The 20103-nt window shown below is 42.3% G+C and overlaps 2 protein-coding genes across 2 annotated transcripts in view; both read right to left on the reverse strand.

Moving 5' to 3' along the window:
* Snoo (Sno oncogene) overlaps positions 1-1569 on the reverse strand; it is a 175226-nt gene extending 173657 nt beyond the window's left edge. Inside the window, exon 1 of the mRNA XM_080277418.1 lies at positions 324-1569. Within this exon, the coding sequence (XP_080133544.1) occupies positions 324-1466 (1143 nt within the window). The 5' untranslated portion in view covers positions 1467-1569. The remainder of the gene's footprint in view (positions 1-323) is intronic.
* A 15884-nt stretch (positions 1570-17453) lies between these two features.
* Positions 17454-20103, reverse strand: part of bchs (WD repeat and FYVE domain containing 3 bchs) — a 52751-nt gene continuing 50101 nt past the window's right edge. The window contains exons 61-64 of the mRNA XM_080277314.1: positions 19784-19996; positions 19356-19467; positions 18409-18606; positions 17454-17592 (exon numbers count right to left, since the gene is read on the reverse strand). Coding sequence (XP_080133440.1) covers positions 17496-17592; positions 18409-18606; positions 19356-19467; positions 19784-19996 — 620 coding nt within the window. The 3' untranslated portion in view covers positions 17454-17495. The remainder of the gene's footprint in view (positions 17593-18408; positions 18607-19355; positions 19468-19783; positions 19997-20103) is intronic.

Raw genomic sequence — 20103 nt, forward strand, 5'->3', positions numbered from 1 at the left:
CTTGAGTCACCACCAAGATTTTATAGTACGGGAATTCCCCCAACTATTTATTCAAAGGCAACTTTTTGAATCCCTGGCAACAACTTTCAAAACCTCCGCTGAAGTGGTGCGGTAATGGTGTGCTGTGTGAGGCGGCACACCTGCAGCCTGGCTGTACTGCCTCCCTCACACCACACCGTCTTTGGTAACCTTTTGCTGAACACACCTCGTCTGACCCGACATAATTTATCAGCACCACTGCGCCTGTATTGATGTCACCCCCCCCCCCCGCGTGGGTGCCTTTCCCCGTGACCCGGTGCAGGTGAGAGGTGCCGCCGCCTTACCTGTTTACGTTTGGCTGCCGCGGGGCCGAACTTGTTCTTGAAGGCCTTGAGCTGCGCCTCGGCCTTTTCCAACAGCAGCTGCTGGTCCTTGGCCAGCAGGAGGTAGGTGCGCCATTGCTCTGCGTCGAAGCCCCAGTGTATGGTCTCCTTTTCCAGATTACGGTGGGCGTGGCACACGAATCGGGCGGGGGACAGGAGACCATGGCACTCCTCACACTCGATGCAGGCGGCGTCAGGGCCCGTGTACAGGTCGTCCCACACCAGACCCTTGCACTTGCCGAAACAGGTGTGGTACACTCGCAGTTGCGGGTGGTCGGGCCGCTTGGCGGGCGGCGGCAGGGGCGCCCTGGCTGGGTGGCCGTACAGCAGGGCCTGCGTCAGCCGCTGGGCGTCTGTGTTGGTGATGAGGCCGCAGGAGGTGGCAGAGTGCGGCAGGACCCCTGCTACCCGCAGCGTGTCCAACTGTGCCGGTGTGCAGCGTGAGCAGTAGATCCGCAGCTCGTCACACACGGCGTTGATCTGGCCCAACGAGAACTCCCGCAGCACCGAGTTCAGGATCTGCGGCAAACACAGCCGCTTCTCCCCACCCACACTGAAGCAGGCGATGGGCTCCCCGTCCAGCAGCGTCTCTTCCCGTCCTGCCCCGGGGGATCCCTTGTCCGCCGCCAGCAGCACCGGCACCGGCAGCGGCGGGAACGGCGCGGGCGCCAGGAACGCGGTGGGTTCTGGCCAGGGGTCCTCCCCCGCACCCCCAGGGCTGGTGCTGCTGCTGGTGGTAGTGCTGGTGCTGGCGTCCTTGCCCTTAGGCAGGCACAGCTGGGGGTCTGCGGGCGTGGGCGTGGGCGCGGCGGGCTGTCGAATGGCGTTGGGGCCCGGCGGCTGCTGGCATGGTTCCTCTGCCTTCTTACGTGAGTCCTCAAGAAGCCATTTCTTCTTGAAGCTGGCCCTGGTGTACAGCTCGTACTTGGCGTCCAGCTTCCTGTGCGGGTCCTCACCACAGTCGTCCACCTTCTTGCCCACTCCCGCACCGCCCGTGTCGCTCAGGTAGCAGTTCGGTCCTGGCCCGTGAAGGCTGCTCATAGAAAAGAACTGACACGACTTCAACACTTCTTCGAGGCCCGGTCTTTTGTCTGGGGTCGCCATAAGGCCTGCTGGTTGCACTGTGGCCACTACACACACTAGCACAACATGGTGATCACTGCACTCACTGCTGAGGAGCCGCAGCACGCGACCGTCATCCCTCTACGGCGGCTCCTCGTAGACTACCGCGGCCGCCACTCCTGTGAAGTTTAGTCTTCCCGCCAGCCCCAGCCGCCCTGTTGCCACGTCGACCCCTATGCGTCCATAAATAATGCACAGTTTAGTGCCGCCTCTCCTGTGTTACATGGTGGCAATGGTACACGTAGCACACACACCGTCAGTAAACGTAAATCAGCATACCAATGCACCAGACACCGGGACCTCGTAACACATCCACCAATCACAGGCGGATGACAGGGTAAGCCGTCTGCAGAACGCCATGAATTACCTAACCCTAAACTTCAGGAAGGTTTCTACCATCCTTGTCGTCACATGTGGCCTATAGTACACAATCAGTCAACGACAAGACTTCACTCTGCCACTGCGTGAACTGAAGAAAAATAAATAAACTAATGATAGAGACGGTGGAATCGCTCGCAGCCTGCCAGACGCACAGGGTCCGACGCTGACAAAGCTGACACAAAATCCCATAACCTTACCCAAACATCCCTAGTCCTATTTCAAAACAGTCCAATTCGCACACCCTATAAATATAAGGCTTGAAAAATACAATAAAATACAGGTTAGGACTCCCAGGGTAGGTTACAGGACCTATACGTGAATACCGGAGGGCCGTACAATCCAACATGGCGGAGTTCTGACACGGGTGACTCAGGCGACACAGTGCCGTCAAAATACTGTGGCGTGTCAGTCTAGCCGCAACTCTCTCGCCGCCTTTCCTGCCTCGCCCCGGATTCACAAACGGACTTACGATCAATTTCCCCGCCTCGTAACTCGGCTATGTATTTTCCGCGGTGTGATGGAGCGACGCGGGAAGCATCGGGTCTTGCGTCATTTGCTAGTCAGGTTGGGAGGCCTTCCAGCATCGCTCTGTACCATTAAAGTAGCTGTGTGTGTGTGTGTGTGTGTGTGTGTGTGTGTGTGTGCCTAGGTGGGTAAGTTTGTGGGCGGATGGGTTAGGTGGTTTGGCGTGGGTGGGGTAGTTTGGAGTGGATGGGGTATTTTCGGGGTGGGTGGGTTGCGTGGGGTGGGGTAGACAGGCGGGGCAAGTAGAGAGGGTGGGCGAGTAGGGTAGGGTGGAGTTGGTGAGCGGGTCGGCGGGGGAAGCTGGGTGAGACGAGTGGGTGGCACAGGTGGGTGGGCATGTGGGGCGGAGTGGGCTGATGAGTGGGCTTCGTGGGTGGGTGAGTGGATGTGTAGCTTCCCGGACAAACCAGGAGAGGTGTTTACAGGACTGGGAGAGTGGGTAGATATATGGGTGGGTGGGCGGGTGAGTGGGTGGGGTAAAACTGGTCTATTTGGGATTAGGTCCGTGGGGTTTATAGGGAAAAACAGACTCATACGTCCTTGGAGGAAATGGACTCAAGAAGAAACAGGTCCAATGGGTAAAAAAAAGTTCCAAAGATGAAATAGGTCTATGGAAAACAAAGATGAAATAGGTCCATGGAAAACAAGGGGGCCATGTGGGATTCAGTGTGTCCAAGAAGAGAAAATGGGTCCATGGTGAGAACAGGTCCACGGCCAAACAACAGGTCCATGGAGGAAATAGGTCCAAGAGAGGGGAAAATAAATCTCCAAAGGTAAACTAAATCCAAGGTTGAAAATAGGGGAAAATACGTGGGAGGGGAAACGAACCGCGATGGAACTGGAGACGGGCTTATGTGCTAGTTTTCCATACAGTGCACATTATTTTTCCTTTTGCGTTATTTCCATCTTAATATATCGATACAGATTTGATGGATATCGCGAAAACTTATATTAACACACCAGATTTTTCTCCCGGAGTCGCTTTTTCGTGAGGGGTTCTCTGGCACCTCCCGAAATTTTTCTATACAGCACCTTTGTATTTTCCTGTGTAATTTTTGTCTTAATATATGGATACAGAATTCATGAGTATATGTGTGTGTGTGTGTGTGTGTGTATGTGTGCAGTACAAACAGCAATACTTCTTAGTAACTATACAAACACTCTAATGAAGCAGGTACGTTGATTTTTGCAGGTTCTCTCAGTCTATTTAATACACCATCACATACTTAAAGCCTCATTTGGCATACCTTCATGTGGTTTGCAATACAGGACACACAGGTAGACCAGGTAAAGTAATAAAGCGGTATGTGTAAACCCAGAACCTAGGCAAGTATACCTCCAGTGCTGCTTGTTAAACCTTAGATTTACCTTTTTATGTGTCCTTCATAAATCTAGTGCCATGACCTTCAGTAATTATCTTTGTCATTACGATTTCCTCTGATGAAACAATACATTAATACTGTACAGCTAACCCACGTGTTATCTCAGTCAGCAGTCAAAGGTATCTGCCTACTTTGTTTACATTATGACGGTCACATCTGCCTTGTTTGCTTAGACTCCTTGTTTAGATGGCAGAGGTGAATCACTAGTTAATTACTGATTATGACAATTAAAACACTGGCACTGTGTTATTTCATTTATGATAAGTTTTCTTCATCTTTTCCTTCCGCCCATCTCTACTTAACACCCTCCTAATCCAGTGTGTGTGTGTGTGTGTGTGTTCACCCGTTGTGTGGCGAAAGGAGGCATTTTTACCGAGTAGGGACACAGGGACGCAAAGAAACGTGTGAATTTGCGACCAAGATGCAGCGTCACTCATAAAACAAGGACGCTTTACCCTGGCACTAAGTTATATACAGTATATATATATATATATATATATATATATATATATATATATATATATATATATATATATATATATATATATATATATATATCTCTTAGAACAGTACCCAGTGAAAAGGCTGAGGTGGGTGAAGAGGCCATAAGGTACAGAGGGAGTGTATAAAGCGCAAAGGGAGCGTAAAAAGAGCAGAGGGAGTGTTAAAAAGAAAAAAAAAAAAACGGTGAAAAATGAGCAGAGGGAGTGAAACTAGAGAGCAGACATGATAAAAAGCAATATGGCCGCTGGACCACACCCCACATAGCAAAAACAAAATCAAAACTACGGACCGGTACTATACTGAGGAGGTTAACGATACGGTGAGGGCAAAAGGTGAAAAAAAAAAATAATAATAATAGAAAAAAAGCGAAAAAACGAAAGTGGAAAAAGGCGAAAAACGAAAGTAAACACGAAAGTAAAAAAAAATGAGTGAAAAACCGAAAAAAAAGAAAGAAAACGTAAAAAAAGTGAAAAAACGAAAGAAATCGAAAGTGAAAGTAAATAACGTGTGAAAAAGTGAAAAAAAAAACTACAGCGGAGGAAACACGAATGAATGAAACTAAAAAAAAAAAAATCGAAGTGAAAATAACGAAAGGTAAAAATGGAAAATCAACGCAGGTGGAAAACGAGTGAAAAGTGAAAAAAACGAATGAAAAAAGATGAATGAATAAAAAAGACGGAAAAACAAGTGGAAAAACGAAAGAAAAAAGATGAATGAATAAAAAAGACGGAAAAACAAGTGGAAAAACGAAAGTAAGGGAAAGAGAACGTGAAAAAACAAGTGGAAAAAAAAGAAGTGAAGGAAAGCCATCGGTGAAAAAACGAGTTGAAAAACACGAAATTCAAAGATGTACTGTATTTGAGAGAATTAACGATACGATGATGGCAAGAGGCGAACAGGGCATGACAGGGGTGACGATACGGCTGGCAGATTACACTCAATTAGGTAAAAACAAAATAAAAATTACACACTCTGACTGAAAGGGTTATGACGTTATTTTATTGATTTATTTAATTGGTTACGTATTTATTGGGGCCATAAAATGTAAAGCAGGCATGGGAGACGTGGGCTCCATGCCACGACCCACGCAACAGTAATAAGTAATATTGGTAATAATTATAATACGGTAATAATAATAGTAATAATAATAATAATAATAATAATAATAATAATACGAATAATAATGAACAAGAATGATTATAATATTAACAATAATAATACTGTAATGATGATGATGATGATGATGATGAAGACGAATCTGTATTATGGGATAAGGTCTAATTTATCTGCCTGTCTCAATTTATTTCTTTTTTCATTTTTGGGGGAGGTCAGCAAATGAGGTGTTAGTAGGCGTGGTAACAAGGGTGTCAGACCACGCCTCTCCCGTGACCCAGTTGCAGGTGGGGTGAGGTGAGGTCACCCATCTAGCCGGAAGGCGTTCATTAAAGGTGACCTGCCCAACTCTTCACCTAGCCTACACTAACACTCATTCTGCCATAAACTCACTCATTCTCCCATACACTTAGTCATTCTACGATATATTCATTCTACGACAGACTCATTCAACGATACAATTACTCTACGTTACACCTAAGTCACTGAACGGTACACTCATTCTCCCATACACTCAGTCATTCTTTGATATGGTCATTCTACGGTACAATTACTCATTCCACGTTACACCTAAGTCACTGAACGGTACTCATTCTACCATACACTTGATCATTGTACGATGCACCTATTCTGCGCTACTTATTTTCACTCCACGCTTCCTTTACTCATTCTACGCAACACTTACACTCATTCTCATCTTATTATCTGCAGGATGTGATGGCTGGCGTCAGATTTATCAAGGACTATTACACTATTGGTAGCTCATTCACCACTTGGCCCTGATTTTCGATTTTTTTTTTAAGCTCATCTCACAAAGCTCAGTACGGCTTTACATCTATCCACGGCACTTCTTCGTGACTAGCGCCATATTCCCACTTTAATCTCTTGTCAAAACTCAGGATTCAAGATGGATGGTTGGAAATTTCGCGCCAAGTTCAAATGAAATGGACAAAGCTGACTCCTATGCCCCGCTCCACTGAATATAATTATGGTGGTCGTATAAATTTAAAATGCTCTTTCTGAAACGTCTTATATATTAAATTGTTGTTACTTCCAGACTATTTTATTCCGCTTACGAAAAGATATCTTGAAGTGTGGGAGATTAATGACATAGCTAACCCCTTCAGTTCGACGTCTTCCCTAACAAAATAAATAATAAATCCGGAGGTAACAAGAATTTACAAAATGCGTCATAGGATACAATGGGTTCAAACACCCCGTTAAAAGTTCATTAATACGGCACTTTACACCAAATAATTATAACAGTAAAATGTGATTTTTATTACATTACACAATATGTAGGGTGTATTGTTTTCTGATGTCAAAGGATTTTCTTCCAATCCATTAGGCAAAAAGGAGGTTTCTGGTTGCACAAATGACGAATAATGTGTGTGTGTGTGTGTGTGTGTGTGTAAATCTTGCTAAATATTCTTAATGGAACCATTTTACGTCAAACTTGCAGCTTTAAAAAATACGAAATAAAACTGATCGATATTGGATATTCACCGTTTACGGACAATTTCATGAGATTTACAACGACACAAGCAAAATACGGTTACTTCATAAATGGTGGGGAACTGGAAGGGATTGCACAAAAACGTCAGTGTTGAGAAAACGAACGTCAACGTTTTCTTTGTACATATCTTCCTTGCAACTGCACGTCCTGTACAACGCTGCAGATGACATAAGAATACGTAAGGACTTATGCAGCAACAGTGGTCTCGCCGTTCAACTTTACCGCTTGGACATTCCTGAAGCATTACAACCTTCAAAAGACAAGGGATTTATTTTTTACCATCGATGGACCACTTCCTTGGCCTTTCACACACATATACTGTACAGTACTTCAAGCAAAAGTTGCCATTAAATGCGTATATCCAGCTAACAACTTGATTCACTTCTATTTTAGTGTTGGGACGATTACTCTCTCCCTATTTCTCTGTGACTAAGGGCTTTGATAAATGCCCCATCTCATAGCCAATAACGCGAACAGTCTGCGCCACACCAACTTCATCAACAAAATCACAGAAAAAATAAACAGATTCAGGCAAAGTTAACAACAAATCTCGGAAGTCCTTCAAAGAACAAAGTACACGTGCATGCATACAAACATCGGCAAAGCTCGTATAGGGCGAGGTATTTTATTAAATGCCTGCAACAAAACAATGACCAGACGACGCCCAAACTTATAGTGTTGCCAAACGTGGAAGTTTTACCACCATAGTCTTTAACACATTTCACGTGACCTACTGCGTCCTTACACAAGAGATACCTGGCTAACCTCACTATATGCTCACATCAACTAACCTCTAGTCCATCTTGTCACGAATAGGCTATGCCCTTATTTTCTTCATCCAAAGAGGGTTTTTATGAATTAAAGGAAGCAGATCCTTCCCAGAGTTTAATAAACGCCTAGTAATCGTCAGCATAATATAACAACTCATAAACACTTGGCTCACCTTGCCGCATGGACGTCTGTCTTCCTCTTTCACCACTTCTCGGCACCTGAAGGATGCTTTCTGTGGGGTGCCATAACCTTATAAACATCACTATTTCCACTGATACTCCGCACGGCAACTGTTGGTCAGGAAATGGGAAGCAGGGAAGAAACGCAACCCTTTTCCAAAACGGCGGCGTCCCTCTTTGACTTGGCTGCATTCGGGTATACATGAAAATTACTCCTTGCATGCATCGGTAGTTTCACTTCTTTATATTTGCCATAGTTCATTCATTTAAGAGCTTAAATATAGAATAAGTTTATTAATGCAATATCGTCATGATTCTTGAAAATCATATATAATTCAAAAGTTCATTTAATTTCTAATGATCCAAGATTGCAAGGGGCTCCTGGGAGAAACGGGATTCTATATATACTGATAATCATGTATTACTGATGGTACAACGATAAATCATAGCAAAAACGTCCTGATAACAATGTAGTAGCCATATTACCACTATTATGGCCATTATCACTGGAAAACGAGGACTATCAATTCGTATAATGATTCCCGCCAAAGCCGACCAATCAGCAACCAGAAGTGTCGTCACTTGACCAATCAGCGAGCACCTGTGACGTCACTTTTAGTAGCACTACTTTTGAATAAGGAAGGGTCTTATGTTTTCCTATTTAAGACTGAGACAAAACGTGCATGGAATCGTGAAAATGTTCTGTCTCCGAGGGATCGACGACGCTTTTGAAAAAATAAAAATAAAAAATGTCGTTTTCCAGCTATTCTTTCGACCCAGAAGAATTTATTAGCTTTATATTATTCCAGTTAAGTACACTGTTTATTTTTAATCGTGATAAACGAATAATCAGAGTTGCTATTTGGAGGTAGGAAAATGTCTTGCTGAATGACGACGACACCTTTAGGTGTAAAATGGCCCCTTACAGCATCCCCACCAATCTTTCAGCATCCCTTTCTATCCCCTTGCTTCCCTACGCATCTCCCTGCATTCCTACCCATCTCCCATCATCCCTATCCATTTCCCATCATCCCTATCCATCTCTCAGCATCCCTACCCATCTCCTAGCATCCCTACCCATCTTCCAGCATCCGTACCCATCTCCTAGCATCCTTACCCGTCTCCCAGCTTCCCTACTAGTCTTCAGTCATCCTTAACCCTCTCCTAGCATCCCTAGTCATCTCCCAGCATCCCTACCCATCTCCAATCATCCTTAGGCATCTCCCAGCATCCCTACCCATCTCTCAGCAACCATACCCATCTCCCAGCATCCCTACCCATCTCCCAGCATCCCTACCCATCTCCCAGCACTTACCCATTTCCCAGCACTTACCCATCTCCCAGCATCTTTACCTATCTCCCAGCATCCCTACCCATCTCCTAACATCCTTACCCATCTCCCAGCTTCCCTGCTCGTCTTCAGTCATCCTTAACCCTCTCCTAGCATCCTTATCCATCTCCCAGCATCCCTACCTATCTTCAATCATCCTTACCCACCTCCCAGCATCCCCACCCATCTCCATACACCCCTACCCATCTCACAGCATCCTTACCCATCTCACCACCCAACGCCACCCCAGATGGAATAAATATACACATTCTTCATTTCCTGACCATGCAGCCTCACAATGCATCTGTGACTTATTTTTCTCAAAGATTGTTATTTTACTCCCAACCACATTCACTTTCAGATTTTGTTGCTTACACTCCCAAACACACTCACCAAGCCTTGCAATCCCATTCATCTTCACTAAACAATGCAGTGTCATCAGCAAGCATGTCCAACTCTGATCCAAGCATTCCACACGTTCTACCAAATGACTAGGTACAAATGTACTGTACATGGAAACAAAAAAATGTACAGTATCTGTTTTCAGTATTTTATTGTACATATAACACAAGCTATTCTGAAACTACTGTGCCTCAATAACTCTGTTACCAGTTATCATATTTTCACATGACACCTTTCTTCCAGCCACAGTGTTTAAACAATATACAAACTCAGTTTAGGTTAGTTACAATCACAATACTCTGGCTCTGACTGCCACTGACCAGAGGCTGTTGACTTCCTCACTGCACTACCAACAACTGGTGTGGCAAGGCTAAATGTAACAAATGGGACAAGACATAACAAATACCTACCTATGTAAGTAGCTGACAGATGAGAGGTGAGGTGTCGGGCAGTGAGCAGTAAAGGTTGGATCCCATACCCAGGATGGTAGTGGGGTGCCTCGGGGACACTAGTAGCTTTCGTAACAACTACACTACAATAGTTGTTAAAGTAACTCACCACTGAGACCAAGCTAGTCAATCAAAAAATAAAATTATTAAAAATATAATCAATCTTATAAATGTGGTTTACAATAAAAAACTAATTTAACTAATTGGTAAAAAATAATGGAATGCATATAATGGAAAAGTAGGATTTTTTTTCTTTATTTACACTATCTTCACAGACCTCAGGAGCTATAAAAACTGTCAAATTTACATAAAGATCTCACTGCTGATCAATCAATAAGAATATTCTCAAAAAGATAAAAGAATCATTGCTTGAATCCCGACTCCTCAAGCATCCTTATCTTTAATGATTTTTCAAGTGATAAAATATTTACATGAGGTCATTAACAAATGTTAATTACCATCCTAGGAATAAAATCTTTAACAGTATCTTAAAATAGTTCTCCGTGCTTTTCATGACCAGTGCCACACGACAATACAGTATACACAATATGGAAATTACTTTACGAAAATTACCGTATACTCTAAAAATACAGAATTTTGTTCTATCCAAGCATACGATAAGACCTTGTTATATGTCAGGGACCTGTTCCAAAATATCACAATTTTTTCTTGCACTTGAAAGTGTAAATTAGGAGAAACTGGCAAATCAGTTTATTGATGGCAATGGAGATTCCAAAGTCATTTTTAAAAATATATACATTATTATGGAATTAAGAGAAAAATAAATAAAAATAAAAGGATTTACTGTACAGCTTCCAGCAAAGTTATTGTCCTTCCTCTCCACACCACATCTAGGCAGGATTATATGGCACACACACTGTTCCACAAAGGTAGTCAGCATCTCCAATAAATCGCATGGAGCTATCTGGTTCAAAGCGAAAAAAACAAGCAGCCTTTTCTTAACAACTTAAAATGTAACTTTTCTTGACACTCCACTACTTCTACCCACAAACCCTTTCTTGAGATCTCCCCATTTCTCCTACCCTGAAACATATGCTTTATATACTCCCACTTCTCTTACCCATGACCTTTTCACCTACCAACTACTTTCTCTTAACATATTTCTTGACACCTCTCAAACAACCTTCTTGAAACATCCTTCCTTTCCCACTGAATCCCTTCTTGACATTCCCTTTCTCACCTCCAGTACTGCACACTAAGCTGTCTGGTTCAAAGTCAGGAAAACAAACAATCTTATCTAGATACCTTCCTGGCAAATCTTTTCTTAACACTTACTAATTTCATATAATCAAGAACCATTCCTTGATTTTGAAACAGTAGTAGCCAATTCCATCATAACCCCCTCGATGGTGCAAGGGCCCCGAGATCATGCTACTGCCATCAGGTACTGTCAGATACTAAAGTAACATTTGCCTCCCCTACCTGCTGGATTCATAGACACTTATATGAAATTACACAGGTGCATATTATCTCCCACAAATGAATCCTAACATGCACCACAGTCCACTATGTCACACACAAGCATCAATGAACATGGCCAAGAAACCAAGGCACGAGAATGGACTGTAGTATTTGACTGTACATTTAAGTACAGATGACCTCCCAACTCCCACGGCACTGCAAGACCTAAACCCTCCAGATATCACTTATGAAGCCTATGGAATGTCATCACTTCAACTGGGGTGTTTTAACCATTAACTTTTCTTGAAACCTCCCTAATTCACCTTACTGATGTTCTGACTCCACCTACATGCTCCTGATGTACCTTCATTGCACAACTGCCATACTCATTGCAATACAGTCCTGGACACTGATTCAAAAACTTGAAATCAATACATGTCATTATTAACACTTACTATTGCAGCAAGAACAAGGACAGGAAAATGCAGAATCTTTCCATGTCTCTTTGTCTTCCACCAATAACAATTTTGTTATTAGATAAGAAGTTAAGGACTTGTTGGAATCTTGGTGCTGACTCAGTCACTTCTAAAATTACTGTATACAAAATTATATTAATTATTCAACACAAAAAGCTTAGCTCTGCATGAACAGAAGCAAATAAATACAAATATTATATAGGTAATATCAGGATCTACTGGGACAAATACAAAAATTAAAAATCTCAGCAACATGGAAAATAATATACACAAATGTATGTAGGTAATAAATGGCACCTGCAATTATCTGAAGTACTGTTCTACTACGCATCACAGTTAACAGACTGGATGTAAACATACATATATAATCACTCCCAAGACAAATACTGAACTGTACTCATAAACTTAAAGATATACTGCATATGAGCTCCTGGCTAAACATTCACCTTCACTTCAATGATGTACCGTTTAGTTCATTCTTAATACCTCCAGACAACTTGATTCAGCTTAGGGGAGATTCATTTAGTTTTAGGGGTCATATAAACTCTTGAATAACCCCTTCACCTTCAACATTTATTTATAAAGGCTGAAACCTTCTTGAATGCATCAGCCTTGCTCACCTAATGGCAGTTCTCCATGCTGCTTGGTCTCTGGCAGCCTCTCTGTTCGGTCCCCTGTCAACGAAGTCATGCTCTATAACCGCATCCCAGGACTTTCTCAGTTTACCTCTCACAGCTCTACCCTCAGTGTTCACACATATCACCCTCCATACCTAGCGGTCATTTTCCATCCTCACCACATCCAAAATATCTTAGTCAACCCCTTCTCATCACAACACTAATATACAGTAATAATAATAATAATAATAATACTGTATCAATAATAATAATAATAATAATAACAAAAGGACACATATGAGATATTTGTGATAATAGATTATAATACTTCTAAGCTCAATTCAACCTAAGCCACCTATGACAAAATAAGACACAGCACAAAAACTGGTAAAGCTTTGCATGAGATTCATTCCATGTACCTGACTTCAATTCTGGCCTTTAGCAACTTATTTTATGTAGCTGAGTGGCTGAGAAGGACAACCCAAGAGCTCTTCCTCATCTCCATAGCCCTTCTTTGTGTTTAGCATCATATTCTCAGCATTAAAGATGGGGAGGTGGCATGTTTAGTAACGACATTCTCCTATTTCTTGACTAGACATTGCTGCATGGACACACACATCATGCAAAATAAGTACCCATATGAGATAAAATATACACTGCCACTATCAATATCACTGGGTAAACCCTGGATAATATATTCACATTATTGTACCATGCTATAAATTAATAAATAATAATAATAATAATAATAAAATAATAAATAAACAAATAAATTCAATAAAAGTGCTACAATAACAGCTTAAAAAATGGCATTCTGGCTGATTAAAAAGGACTGTACTAAACTTTTTAATACTGGTATGTATAATCACTACAAAGGAGCAAAATTCAAGTGCACACAGCCTACAGAAGAATGTACAATATTGTAATGATATTAGTCTAACTCCTTTAGTCTAATATTTTTATCTTCTCTTTATACTATCTCCAGTTAATTTTAATCACCTTAGAATAACTTTTCTGATCTGGAGGGGTTGGGTACAGTACAGTACAGCTTCCACTGACCCCTTTGTAAAGAAACATCTCCCCAGTGCTGAGTAAAGCTATCAGGTTGCAGTAAAAATAAACTAACAAGGTCTTCCTCTGCCAAATGTTCACACAGCCAACAATCTCATGATCCAGTTTTCCTCCTACTCTTGACCTCACTATGAAGGTCCCACTTAGACAAATGTTTCTCTCCACCGAGTCAAGTCACAATGACCTAGATGCAGCTGTTACGTCATGCACCCCTGTCTTGGTGTGGGACTAAGATGCTGCACCTATTAAGAGGAAATTTTGTTAAACCAGGCGGCACTTTCCAACCAGATATCCTTCCTGACATTACCCGGTGGCCCTTGGGTGGGAATGAATGCTTGACCCTTTGAATGAGAGTGTGCACTGTAACCCACCTGACCACAGTGGCTACTGACATACTAGTAACTCAATATTTTACATCGTGTTTTACATAAATGAATGTCAGTTTATCTTCCTGGGTAACTAAATTATGTAATGTACCTTAACCATGAGGGTGAGTGACCATCAGCAGTGAGGGTGATGTGAAGCAGAGTGGGGGTGACATGAAGCCAAGTGAGGGGAGCTAGTGGGACCCATGGGTATGATGACACACAAGATTACTCAACTCAAAGACTCCTTTCAAAAGCTGGATGAACTGCGTCCAACCATGTTCAAGGCATACATCACAGTCATTGGAATTACCTCCTAATTAAATGAAAGGATATCCTTTGAACTGAGCATGAAAGGTGTTTTATGATATCAGGAGTTCAAGTGAGGCAAAGTGAAGTGTGGGGAGCTACTCTACCTACACAGCTCTAGGCACGTGTGGGTGGCAAGTGGCACACAAGACTAACAGAGAAACACACACAGAACCTTGCATCACAGCATAACCAATGCCATTATCTAGTATGAATTCTCGCACCTATGAGGTTTGCTACAATAAATACAAATAACATTCTTATAGCTCATCATGAAGTTCAATTCAGTCTAATACAAAGCCAAAAACTGGCATGGTGTGCATGTTACATGTAAAGCTCTGCTGCAATGACAGGTTCACTGTGTCATCACTTAAAACAAAATAATGACAGGAATACTTCTTGCCTGGGTATCATCTTGAATAACATAATTGCCTTGCATTATCTTTTTTTTTTTTTCTTTACATTATATGAAACAGAACAATAAAGATGAATACTCCAGGGTAAACTGCATAACTGTTCCAGGGACACATTATATACTGGATATACTATTCGTTCTCACAGCAGCAATAACCTCCTACTGACATGAGAAACCTGGCACTGTATTATACAATTCCAAAATCAAGCATGTCATCTTTATATCAGAAATACAAACTACACACACAAGATGACAGTACTGTACTTCAAATGTACAAGGAGAGTATTTAAAATGTACATGAGGACAGTACTTCAAAATACAAGAGTACCTCAAATGTTGCATGCGTACAGGTATACAGTACACAGTAATACAAAGTATTACAGACAGTGGTGAACCCTGTTCTCTGGAAACCTTGTCAACTCTTGCCACCAATAAAGACAGATCTATTTATTCCACTCCGTGGAGATACTAACTTGCTTAGACAGGTGAGGAAGAGGATGTGAGAGGAAAGAGACAGAGACCAGAAGGTAGTGATGGGTAACATGCTATGAACAACTGTCCACTATGTACACATGACGGCAACTACTCACTTTCCTTTCCATAACTAAACACAAACTGTGTAACCAGCCAGTTCCCATTCCTTATATATTATGTAGAGCCAAGACATCCCAGGTCACTGATGGCATGAGGCAAAACACAATACACTGCAAACTATGGAACCGCCGAACACATGTGTGAATAATGTCTCTCTGTAATATACAGTATCACTATTTCTACAATAATTACTTTGTTACAATCTTTCACTTCTACACCATAAAAACTAATTGTCCCACGTTGAGATTCCACATTAACAACACAGCTCCTGACTCCAACAGTACTTGACACCAACAGTACTCTGATAACATGCATACAGCTCCTGCTTTAAGCTTCTGTTAACAGGAAAAATATACATAATTTTGAAATTAAAATTCATTTTGTGGTTTCTTTTAAACACAACCCTACAAATCACTTTAATGACAGGAGCAATAATTGACAAAGTGCATATAAATAACTCCTGGGCAAGTACTATATCACGGTAATAATATTGGAGGCGTAGCATTGTATTTTATGTTGTATTACCATCAGGGCCCGGGAGAGATACCTTGGGCCACTGGTGCTAGTGAACATTATGGACCCCTGATCTTTCAATCATTTCAACCATACTGACACCCTCCCCCCCAAATAAAAATAATTACACAAAAAAATAATAATACTAGTAATAATATCCACAGTTTTTCTCCTTGACATATTCTTTTCCCCACATGTGAGAAGATAATAATAATATCTGATTAGATTTATTTTATGCATTATATTTTCCAGGTTCCCTTGAACCTGGGTCCTGGTGTTTTGATACCTGTAACACCCCCTCTCCTGGACCCTGATTACTATACTTATACTCCAACAACAATAAATAAATAATAAACTCTGCATCATAAATAATTCAACTGAGTAGGTATTTCAAAAATCCTGAGACTAATATCTTCTCTATGGCCTTCAGTTTATACACACTAGTAGTGAATTATAGGTTGGATCATGGTAAAAATCGTAAAGTTTAAGATACACACCTAATCTTTAAACAGTATGGGCTCCTGTGTGATCCTGTAACTTGCTTAATGGAAACCAGGTAATCCCACAATGTCAGTGAAGATTTTGCTGACACTTTCACACACAGAGTAGCAGCCACAACCAAGCATTTCACATACATTCCAATACACAAGCACACAGTCATGCAAAAACCAATCTGAAACATAAAAACCAACTATCAGAACAACCAGGTACTCCAACACGAACAATATTTCAGCTGCCTCCCCCAAAGACACCCAGTTTGGCAGCATCTTAACTTTGCCCCAAGACTTGTGCTGACCACTTCGAAACCCTGAGTTTATACACAAATATTCCAAATTTCACTCAGATGTGGGCCCAGATTCACAAACTAACTAAATATCACCTCCCTCTCGCACCTGAGACTCGTTTTTGCAAGAAGGACAAAGAAAGGAGAGATTAGACTCCTCCCATGTATTTCCCTCTTCCTGCTAAACAAACCTTATATCCATGTATACCTTCCATCCTGCAAACATCTCTTGCTCTTACAGCAAAAACATATCTTACTCAGAGACTCTCAGCCAACTACAGTAACATATCTTACACCATGTCTCTTGCTCTTACTGTAAAAAAATATTTTTATTCCCATGTCTCTTGTTCTTACTGTAAAAACTTACCTTTTTCCTTTGTCTCTTGGGCTTCTTGAGAAAAAAAAAAAAAAAAAGTCTTATTCCTAAATATCTTCTGACTGTAAAAACATGTTTTATTCTATGTCTCTAGTTCTTAATGCAAAAAGATAATTATTCTAGTATTCTATTCCCATATCTCTTGATCTTCCTGCAAAAATGTGTCTTAGTTACGATGGGGATATGGCTTTAAGTCTGTCTGTGAATCTGGCCAGACTGACAGCACTGTACAGGGTGAGGTGGTGGCTTGAGGAAATGCAGTGTTTGCAAATATCTGTTCACAGTGATATAATGAGTATTGTCAATGGAACCAATGATTCTTTACCAGATATTTACAGCTTTGTGAATCCTAAAATCACATAAAATCAGAGAAGAAAGAGATTTCCGATGAAGGGATGCACATTAGTTCACATCCACATCAGAGAAACTTAAGCTACAATTAAAATTTTGATATCCACAAGGGTTACCTGTCAATTTAAAATTATGGCAAATGTATTATGCTACAGGCCACCTGCATTTATTTGTCATGTCTAAGAGCTGTGTAGCACTTCTGGCAAACTCTAACTTTCTTCAAAATGTGGAGTCGGGATATTTCTGACTCAAAACGACTGCACCTGTGGGGAAGAGAAAATCCATGTAAATAATTTCCATGATTAAAAAAAACAAAGTAAGATGAAACAACCAATTCCATACTACCTTCTTCTGAGGGATATTGTAGTCCAGTACATTTATGCACAGATGGTAACAGAGAGTACCATGTGATTACCTTGAACTGAAAAAGTGTATTCTGCAATTAAAAGCTGATGATGGAGAGCACCATGTGATTATCCTGAACAATAAAAGAGTATTCTGCAATTAATGAAAAAGTCCATCCATCATTCAATCCTATGTTGCCCTGTGAGAAGCGTAGGAGCCCGGGGCTAGGCATGTTGGTCCTGATATTTGAGATGCTAGTAACCAGCGTCAGTCATCCCTGAGTGGCAGTACGTGAGCAATGAACCCCAACCACCCCTTGGATATAAACCTTCACCGGCTCGATCCAACTGGAGCGCCTTAATTATCCACTAAACCATCAGGCGCCATAATTTGATTATATGGTTACCACCCAGTGTAGTATATGGTTTCACAGTGTACAGAAAACCATTTGGCTTGTCACTCAGTGTACAGTCGCCCACTGGCAGAAGGAAGAGGAAAGAATGAAGGAAAGAAAGGCAGAAGTGGGAGTGTACGGTCATCCATAGGCAGAAGGAAGAGGAAAGAATGAAGGAATGAAAGAGAGAAGAGGGTGGAAGGAAGAGGGGAAAGGGCAGACACCCAAAACAACACTGCATCGAGTGAGTGGATAGTGAGGGCCCCCACCTACTACTGAAGAAAAAAGTATATTCTGTAAATAAGTGCTGGTGATGAAGAGTACCAAGCAATCACGGTACCTTGAACAGAAAAGGTGTCCACAGTTGCGACAGTGGTGGCGCCTCTCATAGATACTGAACTTGACCTGACAGTTGGCACATCCATCGCTACCGTCATCTCTCACCCAGTGGTCGGCTACTGCACGGCCAGGCTGGTCCGGCACACTCCACGAGAACACCCGCCCTCGCGCATCTCCTACTAATACTGTTCGATGGTCTCTGAAAGTCAAACAGAGGGGTAAAATGAGCCAATTCCCTTCTCAAATCCCTATCCTGAATGTCTCCATGCAGGAATCAAATACCACAGATAAAACAAACCCATCCAATATTTTTGCTACCTCCAAATGATTTTCTTCTTCTTTCTCTCTCTCTCTCTCTTTAGCTATAGCAAGTGCTCCTGTACTGCACGGGTTAAACAATGCAGAGTCTAACTCCCTGCATTCTAAAAAGTCCTTTCCTAAAATGAATACTATCTATCTATCTATCTATAGCCCGACGCCCTAATCCCGCAAAAGGGTGGCCGCAGACAAAACGCCTCCAAGTCACTCTGTCACCCACCATTTGACTCCCCTCCCCCCAACTCACCCCCCCCTCCCTCATATACCTCTCAACTCCATCCCTCCACCTCATCCTCGGTCTACCCCTCCCTCTCCCTCCCTCCACCTCACCTACATACACCCTCTTAGTCAGTTTTTCATTCTCCATTCTCTCCACATGTCCAAACCACCTCAGTGTATTTCTCCTAATCTTTTCAACCACATCCACATCTACCCCACAACATTCCTTCACTTCTTCATTCGTCAACCTGTCCCTCCACGTCACTCCACATGCTCCTCTCAAGTAACTCATTTCCACTGCTCTCACTCTTGAATACACTGATCTAAAAGAAAAAAAAAATTAAAATACGAATGATAGATAAAAGAAACATGCATCTTCCTCCCAAATACATAGGTAAAACAAATACTCACTTTGAGACAGCGAGGGCAGTGACTGAGGCAGGCTCAGTGTTGTCGCGTCTGTCGTAGGCCGTGTGCATGGTGAGCTTACTGCGGAACACCAGCTGACACGCCCATTTCATCCCTGACACACACACAAATATAAACATTACATATCTAAGCATCATCACCATCATCATTCTGACCTCCCTTCTCACCTAAGAATGGGCAAGGTTTATTGATCAAACAATATTAATCTGTACTACAATTATCTTTTTCTCAACCAAGGCTGGGGAGAGCCTGCGTCCAGGAAACAAGGAATGAGAAAGTACAAAAGAGAGGGAACTGTCAACAGCACGACCAGTGAAAAGGGCAACAAACTCACTCATTAGCCATTTAAGCCACTGAAATCCTGGCTCTCTCTCCCTCTCTATCTCTTTCCCTTTCTTGATGACTAATACCTGGCATGAGTGGGTTCCTAGGTGGCTTCTTCTTCGCCAGGTCACTCACACCTCCTGCCTGGGCCTCCCGCACCTCCGAGTCTGAGATAAGAACGAAGGCATCGCTGTCGGCCAGGCTGGTCTCACTCTTGCTGGTCTGGAGGCGGTGGTCATGGGTGCGCTGGTGCTCACTGGAGTCCACGCGCTCAATGGTGCTGATGGCCCGAGACACTCCTGGGAAAGTAACATCATCATCATCATCATCATTTAATCTCAAACTACTCCTGGGCCTCCATGCTTCTGTTTATACAAGAGCACAGGAAACCAGGGCAAGGCTACTC

The sequence above is a fragment of the Coenobita brevimanus genome, chromosome 69 (assembly GCF_032717465.1).
Source record: "Coenobita brevimanus isolate Jiangsu-jjx chromosome 69, ASM3271746v2, whole genome shotgun sequence".
NCBI classification, from domain to species: Eukaryota; Metazoa; Arthropoda; class Malacostraca; order Decapoda; family Coenobitidae; genus Coenobita; species Coenobita brevimanus.